At 40.8% G+C, this 14,610-nt stretch overlaps 1 protein-coding gene across 1 annotated transcript in view; it reads left to right on the top strand.

The window, feature by feature from the left end:
- The window catches only part of cxxc4 (CXXC finger 4), a 38,669-nt gene extending 24,471 nt beyond the window's left edge, over positions 1–14,198 (top strand). The window contains exon 3 of the mRNA XM_061730516.1: positions 12,878–14,198. Within this exon, the coding sequence (XP_061586500.1) occupies positions 12,878–12,922 (45 nt within the window). The 3' untranslated portion in view covers positions 12,923–14,198. The remainder of the gene's footprint in view (positions 1–12,877) is intronic.
- The last annotated feature ends 412 nt before the right edge of the window (positions 14,199–14,610 follow it).

Here is a 14,610-nt window from a genome sequence, read left to right as displayed (position 1 = left end):
CCGCTGGACTAATCTGCTTTAGGATGTTTCTGAGATGGAGATGGATTTGGTTTTCCTCCGCTGCCCCTCAGCCTAATCTCCCCCCTGTGACTGCCCAGCCCTCTCCCTCTCAGGCACAGCTCTTAAGCACAACCATCACACCCCACCCCCACCACTATCCATACATGCCTAGTCAGCATAAGAAAAAAAAAAACCCTCCCAAATTCATCATTACTCACAAACATCCGCAATACACTTTGCTTGATTTGCTTGGACGGATATTTTGTTTAAGCAACGCTGGGCCTTGAATTAAAAGACTGAAGCTATGCGTTAATGTTTAAATGTTTTCAGGACACAGTTGAGGCACAAAACATGTTGAAATGGTATGGATTTTATTAATTTATATGCTATTTAGAGAAAAAACAAGTTAGAAGATTTAAGTAATGGTGAAATGGTGACAGATTCAGGAGAAAAATCTAAAGGCAAGTTTTTGTGACAGATATTGTGAGTGCAGTTTGAGATTATCAAGCTCAACGTCAATATTCCTTCTGGATCAGATTTCCAACATGTGTTGGAATATTCCCACTCTGACCCAGGTGGTCAACAGGAAGGCGGGGAGTTTGCATGCAGCGATACTTCATTTAAGTCACCAACAATGAAGTTCATGGCGTGACGCAGGTTTGGCTCAGTCGTCCTACTTGGCCACAAATCAGGTGTTGTGTCATAAAACTCCACAATTTTCAGCTCCATCTCAGCTTTTTTCATACATTCTGGATATAACTCTGAGAGAGTCACTCAACTAAAATACGTGAAAGAGGGAATGTTGTATCTTTAAGTTTTCTGAACCCACATTTAGTGTTGATGAGCAGCATGTCTTTGTGCATCCATGAGGCTTTTTTATGTGGTTATATGTCACAAATGACCCAAGAACTGTGTACTGATTCATTCACATGGTGCATACATCGTCACTTATTTCACACGGCTTTCTACATTTGTTGGACAGTGTTCTTTGGTGCTTCTTTAAAATGTTGGTAGTTGTTTGTGTTGTTGCCTCTCGTAGCAAGTGGATTGCAGCAGGTTTGCACGGTGTCCTTTTGTGCTGTAAATCTTTCTTATTAAATTCACTTTTATAAGACGGCAGTCCTGCCTTTCTTTTAGACCGTTTCTCCTGCTTCATTTATAATGGTGGCTGTTTCTCTGAAGATTACAAATAATTGGTATGCTTCTGCTCCTATCTTGTGTCCAGACGTATACTTTTTTTGATTGGTTGATCACTAGTAAGCGCGAGAAATGGTACTTCTCATTGGCTGTAATACACGGAAGACATTGTGACATTGTAAAACCACTGAGCATCTACGTTTTCACACCGTACTACTCAAATATATGAAAAGGCAATTCTGTTTTGGCATCAAACACACACAACACTTCAGCTGCATTTAGGCTGGCAGCAGTTTGAGGTGAATACACAACAGTTGTCTATAAGGGGTTAAGTCCTCCAGATCCAAATGAGGGTTTCAAGTGCCTGTTGGAAATTGAAGAAGGTTTTATTTGTCCCCAAGGGGTAAGAGGTGAAAGTTTAGGTGGCCCATATGGGGATCGAACCCATGGCCTTGGCGATGTTAGCACCCCTCTCTAACCAACTGAGCACAGACATGTGCTCCGACCACATTACAAACGCATATCACCTGGCCATCTGTTCACAAAAGGGCACACACCCACAACTGAACCACCCCCCGTAAATCAGTTTATTTCCTTCTATTAACTTGCAGTATTATTAAATATACACTTAGGCTGTATAACAGATGATACCAGGGATAACAAAGTCAGCAGCACTTCCTCTTCTGTCTCCACATTGCTGTTAAAGTGCATTTGTGTGGTATTGCATAGTGATGGTTATATTGGTGAAGTGATGGACATATTTGTGATGATCATACTGGTTATAGTGGTCAGGGAAGGACAGTTGGTGACCAAGAGCAAGAAATCATGAAACAAACCTGTGCAGATATGTTTTTAAAGACTTTCTGTTTGTTAGACAGGGTTTGCTGCAGACCAATAATTTTCTGTTAATGTACTAATAAACAGTACATAACCAAAATAACAGCAACGGGACTGTGGTGCAAATTAGGCATGGGGCGATATACGATATTATCGTATATCGCGATAAAAAACGGCCGCGGTAACGTTATCGTGGGGTACTGTAATTATTGCCTTTTTTTTTTTTTTGTCACACAAGGCTACCAGCCAGGTAGAAGCCAGTGTTATTTTTTTCATGTATTTTATTAATATTATTTATTATTATTATTTATTTAATATTTTTTCAGAGAGTAGTACAATCCGTGTGCATTTGACTACTGTGGCACTTTATTTTCACTCAATCTTTGTGTTGGCCATGCAGCTTTTGTTTTGTATACTACAGAGCAGTGCCTTTATTTTATTATTTTTCCAGAGAGCCGTACTAAGTAGCAGGCAGCCAGCCACTGTTAAAGTTTCAGAGAGTAATACAATCAGTGTGCATTTGGCTCTACTTTGTCACTTTATTTCTATTTGTCACTTATTTCTTTCGACTCTCAGGGAAGTATTTTCTTACAAAAAAAGAAAGTTCAAATAAGTACCGGTACCGGTACTATAGTTTACACTTTGTAATGCATAACATTTACAGTAAACTATTTGTTCTCTACCTCAAGTGTCACTGTGTTGAGAATGATTTGAGAATAAATGTTCTGAAGGAACCAGTGGATCCACGGTTAGTGTTTTTCCTTGCATTTTAAGAATTTTATAAGTGACGCGCTAATATCGTGATAATATCGTAATCGTGATATTTTTGTCCACTAATATCGTGATATGAAATTTTCATATCGTCCCATGCCTAGTGCAAATTGACAAACAGTCCTTTTTTATACCATTTTTGTTCAAATTTTCTGTAATGATCCTGAAAACGCAAATGACTATCTCTTAATTGGAACGACAGTTAAATAACAATTCATTGTTGGCTGGTTGGCCTCTGCTAACACCTGAATACCCGAATATACACAAGGTCGCGTGCCCAGCTGGCCCTGCAAAAACTTGCCATGGGTCAGGCCTAATGTAAACCGAGCGACGTGGGCTGGCGAGTCCAGGCTGGGATTTGTTGTTGAATGAACTTGAGTGCAACTCACCAAGGCAATATGTTCTGTGACATGCAACTGGACCTGCAGTCCCATAACCTTGTATATGCACATGGTCCTCCTCCACACCTGTGGCATGTGACTATTCCTCCCCGCCACCATTCCCCAGCTTCCACTCAGAGGAAAATGACCCCTGTCTGACGGTGGGCTTTATCCTGCAGATGTAGGGATAACACGTCAGCGTTACACAGATAACACCTCCTTACTCGTTTAGTCTCCCTTCAACCTGGCTTGAGGCACCGGGGAGCCAATAACACGCATCCTTTGTCATAACAGGATCTAATCTAAAAACACTAATTATTGGCCATTTCGCTGCAAACACGAATTTCATTCTAATTCAAAACTGCTTTGATTTATGTTGTTTTGGTCCCTAACGAAAACGTACTTTCTTTTCCATCTAATAATAGACCTAAGATGGTTTATGCACCGGAATATTCCTTTAAATCTCTGTTTAAAAAGCACAGAGGACAAATCTATCAAGGTATAACGTTTATTTAATCAACTGATACAAAACAAAAGAAATATATTTCAGATTTATGTTGCTAGGAGGAGCTTTTGGTGTGTCTAAATCTTGGCGTGCTTGAACATCTTGGGCGGTAGTGTCGGGAAGTCTGAATGGATTTGTCCACGATAGTGGCCTTGGAGAAGTAGCGTTCAGAAACAACATTTGGCGACTGGAATACCGGATACAAGATGAGATTTCAGCCTCCACCTGGGCAGCTCTGCAGGTGATGGATGGCCATACCGTCCACGTTCGTGCCTGGCAGCGCCTAAATATTTCTGCAGAATAAAGTGACAGGTAATATATAGCGTATCAGTTTAGGTTGAGTGCAGCCTCCCTCCTCCCCCACCTCTGATGAAACAACTACTTGCTGTCTCCTCCTGGTCTGCTTGCCTCAAGTCCAACTTGTAAACAATCAAAGCACCTTGTCATTTTATATTAAAATGATCAGACTTTAACTTTGGGTGCAGCGTCAAACTTTTATGTGCTTGTCTGTGGGCAATTATTTATATTTACCTTGTTTCCAACCTGTCAGACTTTCACGGTCATAAAATGCAACCTGGCTCCTGATGTGGTTCCCATAGGCTGCTGTTTAAACAAGCATCTTTTTTTTTTTCCAGAATACTTTATCATCTGTTTGGGGGGGGGGGTGGGGGGGAGCAGGTTCTTTAGCATTCCTGAAGAGTAAAAAAGCAGAGGGAAAAGGGGAGTTTGCAGCTGACTGAAAAAGCTAAATTTCTCCTGTAATTATGGTGAATTAAAAGTTTTATGATTCCGTGCATGCCTGTCTGCAAGACTTGTGAGTATTGTAGGTGGGAGAGGGAGGGAGGGAGGGGAAGGGAAGGGAAGGGGCCTCTGTGACAAGGCTGGCTGGGAGCACAGAGCTGAGGGTTAGTGCCAGACATGTCTCAAGAGAAACCGGGGCACATTTGCAATCACCCTGAGTTCAAAAGGGTAATTTATTCACAGTCTGTGGTTAAAGCAGGGCTGCTCAGAATGCCAGTGGGATTGTGCTGGGAAGCAGAGCGGTAGAGTCACATTATTTTCTCTCTTTTTTTCCTCCCCCTCTCTCCCTCTCTCTATTCTCCTGTCTTTTTCCCTCATCGTCCTCTTTATCTCCCGTTGTTGTTTCTGCGAGCCCTGTGTGGCGTCTTTTAACACGCGCCGGCGAGCATATTTCACTTTTACACTCATCCGCATTGACGTCCGGGCGCTGATTGAATTTTGAGGCGCTGCGGCGTCTGCCATTATCATCCTCATCGTCTTGAGTGGTTTATCTCTGGCCCCAGCGCAGTGTGACGCCAAGGCTGCGGGGGGATAGGAGGGGCAGGGGTGGGCATGGGGGTTGACGACTTTTCGTGCATTTTTATCACATGTGAGGAAATGACTGGAAGGATTGGACTGAACCGTGACGTTTAAGACGTTCGGTCCTTTAGCTTTTGCTCATGCTTCACCCTCCCCTTCCCGGCGACGTTGTCTTTTGAGCATCAAGTCTCTATCGGCTGACAACGTGGCTTCAACATTGACTGCACCTGACAGCTTCAGTTAGGATCACGGGATATCTCTGCATCCCAACGACCTCCCACTATCCCGTCGTTCCACCGCATGTCACTTTTGCTCTATAAGCACTGAAAGACCAGCCAACTCTCAGAGCATCCTACCTACCGTAGCAGTGTGATGGGTTTGATTTGAACTATTCCTCCTCCTTCAGTCAGTTAGGTACTTTGTTCTGTGCGTTCATAGCAGGTGCAGGAAATTGTCTTTTCTTCCGTGTGCTGTTGCAGAGAGGTTGTTATGTATGCTCTGCTGCAGAGGCACCGCTGTTAACGCGAGGTTGAACCGCCGCTACAGAGACTCGACTCGTGGTAAAACCTTGGCATTGATCTCTTGTCCCCGGTGCAACACCATCAGCACTTGCCTTGTCTTTACCCTTTCTGTTTCTCCTTCTTTTCCCGTTGTTTCTGTCATCCTGTGTCTTGCCCCCCCCCCCCCCCCCCCCCCCTCTCTTGCTTCTTCCATTTGATGGAGTGATTTTTGAAGGCACATTCAGGTGGGGGAGCAGACAACACTGAGTTTGTGCTAATTGAGCCTTCTTTGTGCCTGGTCACTGCTGTGTACTGAGGCAACGGGGCCCGGGAGTGAATCCAAGCAGCACTCAAGAGCCCCACTGGATCGATAACGTGGGAACTTAACAAAACAGAGACATGCCGAGTGCCCGTATCAGGGTCATTATTGTCTCTGGTGAGCCGCACTTCCACCAGGGACTGATCAATGTGAGAATATGGATTAAGATAAACATGCTCGGCGCTGCTTTCTCTCCTCTTTGCTCCTGCCAGCTGAGTACCATATTGCAGACAGAGAGAGAGAGCTGGGCTTGAGCCTAAAAGTACCTGATTAGATGCACCGCACTGAGGGCAGACTTGCATCCCCAACAGTGGTACTCAGGTACTTAAACTCCATACTCAACTAGAAGCACAAATAAACAAGAAAAAATTATCCTCTCTAGTAAAAGAGGAAAAGTACCTTGCACACCTTTAATATTAAAAGCAGCGCAAAGGAGTTTTTTTTTTCATGTCCAAACATCCTTTTAAATATAATTTGAACGATTGGTTAAAACCATCCATAATAACTGGATACTCGCATATTTGGAAATTCCTTTGTTAGGTGGACATTCGGTTTTAAATTTGTGTACCAGGATTTATCATGGATTTTTTTACTTTTTATTTCATTGAATTAATTTCATTTATTTATTGCGTTTGCAGCCAGTGCCTCTCACTCACTAGCTGCTGTGAAGGTCGCCCGCAGTAATGCTTCAGTTCATTCTAGTTGTTAAGACGACGTCAGCATGTGATAGACTGCAGCTATGGCGCACACCTTCAATTGCATGAAAATATAGCAAATAAACTCCTTTTCCATCACGTTTGTTCCTGGGGAGGATGTTTTTTTCATTGGTGTACAAGTTATTTTCCATCTGGCGCACCTTTGCTGCGCACTCCTTGGCTGATCGCACACACATTGAAAACTCGTTGGCGCTCATGCTCCTCTCGAGACCGGAACACGGGACCGATCGCGTCTCACTTTCAGTCGCATTCGCGTGGATGTGTGAACTGCACTCAAGCGCGTGTCTTGCCACATCAATTCGATCAAGAAAATAGTAACAGAAATAAAAACGATGGCGTTAGAAATCAAGAGACCAATCAAGAAACCAATCAAGTATCCTTTTACACGGTGTCTTAAAAGCAACTTCACCTCTACGCCTACACGGGGACCCTCTAAGCTCAAATAGCTAAAGTATACTAAAAGTATAAAACCAGAGGTTTCACAGCCGGCATGCGTTTATTGTACATTTATCAGTTTGGAAGGTTAGTCTTTTTATTGCGTTTACCTTCAGTGACACCGTGCACACTTTGACTTGCAGTTCTGGTAGTAGTTCAAGCACGCTGACCTGTTGCTCCTGGAGCATTGAATAATAGGTTCCAAACTGATATCATCTAACAGCTGAAACTGGAAGCGCTGCGGTCTGGCTGCGCCGTGGCCACTCTAGTCCACGACAGCGGTCCCACCAGAAGCACCACAGCGCGGTTCAGAAGCATCCTGAACGTGACCGTCCGCTTTACTCTGACAAAGATATGCACCGAGGCCATTTTGTCGCTCAGCAGATCGAGCAGGCAGGAACCTGGATACAAGAATAGAATAGAGAATCTGGCTGTTTTTCAAAATAAAACACAGGCGGGGCTCCTACTTGTACATCAGCATGTTAACCTGTGGAGGCCTCACATGAACAATTCAGGAGGTTCAAGAAGAGATTTCAACCACATAAGAGGGTGGACTAATTTTAGAGGGTGAAAAGCACATTTTATTTGACATTTAACATTATTGCAAGAAATATGGCTATAAACCTTCAGATTACTCCATGATTGAAATGAAAACTATAGACAAAAAACAGTAATAACTGTAAAGTGGGATGTTTGCAACGTTCGTTTTCTACCATCTTGGTGGCAACTAGCGGTTGGACTATGTTTTATAGTAAACTTAATGTATCGAATCCCTTAAACAAAATGAACACAGGTTAAAATGACAAAAGCTTTTGATGCTACATCACATTGCTCCAAACCCTAAATTGTATCTGTCAAACTTATTTCTGCTTTGAAGTCCAAGACATTTGTTTTCTGTCACTTGGTCATCTTTACTGTTTTTTTTAACTCTGTCATATACAAGCAATAAAATCTCTTAAAAATTGTTAAAAAATACCAAGAAAAATTGTCAGATTTTATTCAGGTATACTGTACCTTGGCATAACAATCAGCTCATTGATGTTAGGAGAAAAAAAAAGAAAATCAGATACATGAAGACATCTTGACCCTTCAAAGTATGATAGTGTTTCATTTATCCGTGGTTTTAAATAGGTGACAATGGTATCCTGCTGCTCTGGAGTCCTCCATTAGTCACTTGGGAGGATAATGGTAATTGCTTAATGTGGTGTGAAAATGTGGCAAATGGTTGCTGCAGACAAAGAAAGAACGTATAGATGTGAGGATGAGGTATGTGTTTGTCCGGTTGACAGTTTCAGACTGTGTTGAAGAAGAAAATCCTAAAGGTTCATAAAGGCCAGAAATGTAATGAGCCAGCACTGATGAGTGTTAACCTTACACGTAATTCAGCTTGGGTCCTGGAGGAGTTCTTGTGTTATGTTGGAGGGCATTCATTTGATAATCAGCATGGTTACATCAGATGTAAGCTAAACTAGCATGTGATATTTATTTTTTGGCTGTCTTCAAAACCAGAAGTTGGAAGCTTTTTGTTCTGGCTTTTCACCCCTGTCCATTGCTCATACCAGTTAGTCCATGTCATTCATGGATCTATTTGGGGAGCAAGAGGTTCTCTTCCCTCATGTGCCTTCTGATGTCTCATCTGCCAAGCTTCCTGCCGCTCCTAAAACCCCACCCAGCTTCCACCTGTAGGCTCTGATTCTGAGTATTGGGGATGACGTTCATCACTCCTGAGTATGTCTCCTAAGTGGCGTTTGATTAGATTGGAACCTAAATTATAAAACCGAAGTCTTTAATCATTGATAAATGCTACTAGTTCAACTAGAAAATGGGTTAAATGCAGAGAAAGAATTTCCCCATTGTGGGAGTACTAAGGGAAGCTTTCTTTCTTCTTCTTAAAGCATTTTAAGCCTTAATTATTTGAAAGACTGAAATACTGTAACAGTTACATGTCATTACGTATGACGTATGTGCAGTTTACTTAAATACTTATTTTTTTCACTTTTTAAAAGTAAAATGTCTAAGTGTCAAACAATCAAAAGGGTTTGCTTTAAAATTATAGAACAATTTTCCAGTTTCTTTTGTATTGAAATAGCTGCTGGAATGATCTTTTAAAGAAAAACACTTTTTACTTCTATGTTTGAAGTAAATTTAAAGTACTTCTCAGAGAGTGTACTTTTAATTTGTACTTTTTTCAACTTTTAATCAGGAATTCAATACTTTTTTCTTTGAAATGAAGCAAACCCTACCAGGTATGATAAGTGGTGATACCAGACGAAACAATTGATTGTGTTCGGAAAAGACGTAACAGTGGCAACCATTGGCCAAAGACCTTACCGAGTTTACATTTACACTTTGTAACTATAATCTCAGGTTAATCTCAGGTTAGTGAAGATGTACCCTCCTGATTCCTGTACTGGCCCCCACTTACATTTCTCCAGTCTAAGTAGTACTTGAGCATGATTCCCGCCTGTACGTGATATCATTAAACACCATGGAAAAGCATGCAAGGGCTCAGAGAATGATGGCAACACTAATGATTTTTTTTTTCTGGTCAGATACATCTCTCTCAGATTCTTTTAATTTTTGGATTTCAGCACTTTGTTGTAATTCACCTCCATGTGCTGTGCTTCCTCCAGGTATACTGGAGCGCGGCCAGTACTCGAGTTGTAAAAAAAAACCAGGGGGGATGGTGGATTTTATCATATGGGGACAGATAATTTGTGCCGATTACAAATAATATATTACAAATAATAGCACTGACCAAAACACCTGCAGAAATACTGCAGGAATGACATAGCAGCAGTTAAATGCAGCCTTCTGTAAGCTTTAAATATCCACTGGGCTTACATCAAATACATCAAAACACAAAAATAAAAAACAGTTTTCTGAACTTATCAATATGACTCTGTCCTTCACAGGATAAGTAAAATGGATCACTGCAAAAACTCAAAATCTTAACAAGAATATTTGTCTTATTTCTAGTTAAAATGTCTAATTTTAGTAAAAAAAATCTCATTACACTTAAAACAAGACTCATCACTGGAAAAAACAATTTTCACCTGTTTCAAGTAGTTTTTCATTTAAAATAAGTAGAAAAATCTGCCAGTGGAACAAGATTTTTTTGCTTTTAATGAGAAGATAAATCTTGTCCCACTGGCAGATTTTCCTACTTATTTCAAGTGAAAATTTACTTGAAACAGGTGAAAATTGTCAAATAAGTTATTTTTCTGGTGTTATTTTTCTGGTGATGACTCTAAATGTTGAAATAGCAGTAAAACCACATTCATTGATGAAATGACATAAGGGATGGAAAGACAGGATGGCAGTTTTACAGGGGAGATGATTTTCACCGTTTTTATTTCAGGGGGGATGCCATCCCCCCTCATCCCCCCTCAACTCGAGTACTGAGCGCGGCTGAGCAGCGTTCGTAGCACTTTAGAGGTCAATGAAGCTCGGACAGTGCGGTTCGCCTTATGTGGGGTTACACCCTAATAGATATGTTAATCTGAGAAAGCTGACATTTGGTGCCTGTGGATAGAATCTGACGTGACAGAACTAACTAAACTCTGCAGAAAATCCCTGCAGTGTCAATGTACTGTATGTATAATATAAAATACTCGAATATCCGGATATCCATGTGTTTGATAGACTTTCAGTTTTCAACCTGGGTTTCCAGATTTATTTATTTGTTTTTCATTGATTTCTCTTAAGCAGACATGTGCAGTGTTCCTGTTCACAGTCCACAGTGAACGTTTCCTGCGGTAACACCTCAATTTATTCCACCTGTTAAAGGCAGGGCATCGTGCTTGACACCTCGGCTATGTCGCGCCCTTTAAAGTGAGCGATTGGTTGGCAAATAATCTCCTTCCCATCGCATTTGTTTCAAGAATAAGAGATTTTCTGTTTCTGTTGTGCTCTCTCTGTTGGTTCTTGCACACATTAATAACTTGTTTCTCTTCTTGAGCCTTCTTGTGCCTGTGTGTGCGCGCTTCACCATCCGTCAGTGTGGACATCTATCTTTGGGAGTCTCGTGTGTGGACCACGGTTAAATGTGCATGATGGTCATATTCACTCAGTCACATGCAGGCGGACCTCCTTCACTCTTTCACAACATCATATACGTCATGGAAACCTCCACATAGAAAGCAAAGCTTTGAATATTTACTGTAATCTTACGCTGAAGCACCAGATCTCATAATAATGTATTTGTACAGCTGTGAGAAAAACACAGTTTTCTAAATGTTGTTATATGAAAGAGGCAGTTTCATACACGAACACACATAGATTCTGCTGGACAAACAATGTCCAGCATGCACGGCCCATATAATATAACATTGATAAGTGGTATCCTTCTTTTTTTTAAATGTTTGATTTCCACCAACCATTTAGGAGTAAAGGTAATGAGAAGCTAACGTTACATATGTGAGAGCATAGACCGTAAATCTGTGTGTGACACGCTGGTCTGTGATTGTCCGTAGTCGTACTTGGGGTGCCACGTAAAGACTGATACGCGCGTGTGAACCTCTATTTTTCTGTTTTCCTGTTGGCTGTTCCCTTTGATTTTTCTAGATTTCTTAAACAATCTGGGAGTTATGGTTATGAGAAAGTACTCTGAGAAGTTGGTGGGATGACAGGATGGTCATAAATGGGTTTCAATTTAACCTCCATGTATATATGCAAGCACTTTTCCTGTTCTTTCTTTATTTTTCATAGTCTTATGAGCATTAAAGTTGTTTCATCACACTAGTAACATACTTATCAATGTTATCTTGTTAGTTGGAACATGCCTTAAACAATATTAGGCTGAATTTAAAGCTTAATAGATAAATAAAAAGGTCTATTTTATCGTGCAATTTATAATCTGAGTAGTCGTTTCAATAATCAATAGATTAATCAACCATTAAAATAGCTGTTATTCGCCGCCCTAAGTGCAACCCTCCCTCTTCAGACCGGCTTTCGGAGCCACACCTTCAAAGCACATGAACCGGTAATAAAAAAAAGACATTTTAACAGACAAGCCAGCGATCCAATGACTTCACTAAGATCACACAGCGTGATTGGATGTTGGTTTTATGCAAAAAAAAAAAATGCTTCAGAAAAAGATCTCCTAATTAACCGTTAACATGAAAACACAAACATATATCTGATGAAACAAAATCAGGTGATAACATAACCTGTTATGTACTGTACTGTAAATAGAGTTTATGTGTCGTAAATTACTTGTGTAAGGTTGAGGAGCCCGTCTGGTGCTAAACGTTCATCATGCCTTTAAGGAGCCGTCAATGACACTTGGTATTAAAATGTCAAATCACCCTCCACTCATAGCGATTTTAGCTGTGATTATGCACCATTTCCCCTCCGTCTACAGCCTAGAAAAGAAAAAAAAAAAAGGGAAAATAGGAAAAATCAAAAGTGTTGCTAATTGGTCATGGGGATTGGTGGGAGACTCCAGTATTTCATGTCTGTGACTTCAAAATGAGTTTGGGAACGAAGAGGCTGTCATTGGCACGGAGGTTTTGGGGAGAAAGGGGGGGAAGCTGGCGCAGGCTCAAATTGAAATGATGCACTGTTCCCCCTCACTGCGGCTCAAGCTCAGTAATTAAATGCCTCATTGTTGCGTCTTGGGAATTTGTACTGAATATTTCATCCACCATAATGATTATTTGTGGGTGTGGGTGGGACGTGGAGGTAATCACCTTGCCTGCTTCTTTGAATGAAATTCTCTGTTGCTTCACAACCATTTTAAGTGTCCTTCACTGGGTTTTTTGTTTTTGACTTTATATCCATACTATTTCTAACAACTGTTATCGATCAGTCCATCTGTTACTAAAAATTTGCAACTTGCAACTTTGTATTAATACATATTATTTATTTTAAGCTTTTATTTGAAAAAGCACACAACATGACAATGACACGACCTCAGAAAACTTGCAAATTAAAATCCATCTTGTCTCCCACAGAGGACGCCGGTCAACAACGGCGAGGCGTTTCGGTGGTTCTTTTAGGAACCCGGGGCAGCTTCCTCCAGCAGCAGGACCAGGCGGGACTCTTGACTTTCAGCCAGGAGCACTTCATGGGCTCACAGAGCCCAACGCGCCCCCACACATTTGGAGAGGACGCAACCAGAAAAAGTGGACTGACAAAAAGATAAAACAAAAACATAACGGTGTTGTTTTAACTCTGTAATTTCTTTTTCTCTGTAATTATTGTACCTTTTTGGCAGTATCATTATGTATATTTTGGGTGTCTATGAATGTGTTTTCAATGTTGCGGCTGTAGTTCTGCAGCCATCCCTATGTAAAGGACCCAAACAGACAATCATACAATCACACTGAATCCGTCAAACAGAAGAGGCCACAAGGATTGATGATCTATCGACACGTCACTCTGGAGCAATAATCTATTCTGTTGATTATCCTTCAACTTTTCACTTTCTCTCGACTTCAGTTATTTCCATCAAAACAAGCCATATCCTGTTTTGTTTCGTGTTTTCAACCACATGCTCATGTTAATATCATTGGTGGTAGTTTCATTGACGGAGGGCACCAGTGCATCTGTGATGGACTTGATTCCTCATTTGAGTGGACTCACTGCAGAACAGGGCACATTGTCTTGTGCGGTGAGCTGCACTCTTTTAAAACTCTGTGGCTTGTGCACGCTGCCAAACCAAGTCCCAATTTTAGCAAATCTGATCAGGCTCAGATCTCTCTGACTGACCGTTTAGATCACAGGTGTCAAATTCCAGTCCTTGAGTGTTATAGATGTTTCCTTGCATCAGAACGCCGGATTTAAATCAATGAGATCCTCATCAGCTTGTCATCAAGGTCTGCACCAGTCTGTTAATGACACCGTCGCTTGTATCAGGGTGTGTTGAGGCAGGGGAAGATCGAAAACATGCAGGACATCGTCCCTCGAGCACTGGAATGCAGCACCCCTGGTTTAGATTAAAGCAAGTTACCAGATCTGGCTTCCCTAATCCAAATAGTTGCCATGGTAACCTATAGGCACAGAACAGATGCAAACAAACCAAAATGGAGGGTGGCGTAAATTTATTGCTATACCGTCGCAAATAGTTCTGAGGAGCCGTAGTGTCATTTTTCTACAATTTTAGAGAAAACATCAGACTGAGGAGGCCGATGTGCTACTTTAGTTTCCATCAGCTGCCTCCACCAGTATGTCAGTACAGCGGGGTGTATGATTCAGGCAGGTTAGCTGTTAGCTAATGGAGGAATCCCTGTCACTTCCATCACTCTTGTAGACACAACACAAACAACAACTATGTCTACATTTTATATATATATATATATATATATATATATATATATATATATATATATATATATATATATATTCGCCCCCATTTGTAAGAAATTGTGAAATAATGAAATTTACAATTAATATATTTGGCATCTGAAGCTAAAGGATAGTCCAGACTTTTTTTCTTTACCAGAGTAAGCAACAATCCTCTCCCCTGCAAACTAAAATCAATACATTCCAAAAAAACAAAATTATTCAGTAAATTACTCATTGTCTTAAACCCTATTGTTGCATGTGTAAATGTGTTTTGGTTTTAAAGATTACTGAGAATTTGTATATTGTTGTTGTGATGCTTTTATGTGTTCAAATAAAAAAAAATTAAAGATAATGGGATGGAAAATGTTTGATCCAGTTAAACAAGAAAAGATAGAAATTG

This window comes from Cololabis saira, chromosome 1, assembly GCF_033807715.1.
Source record: "Cololabis saira isolate AMF1-May2022 chromosome 1, fColSai1.1, whole genome shotgun sequence".
In the NCBI taxonomy this organism is placed as follows: domain Eukaryota; kingdom Metazoa; phylum Chordata; class Actinopteri; order Beloniformes; family Belonidae; genus Cololabis; species Cololabis saira.
Note: the sequence above shows the minus strand (reverse complement) of the source record. Positions and strands in the feature narration are given on the sequence as shown.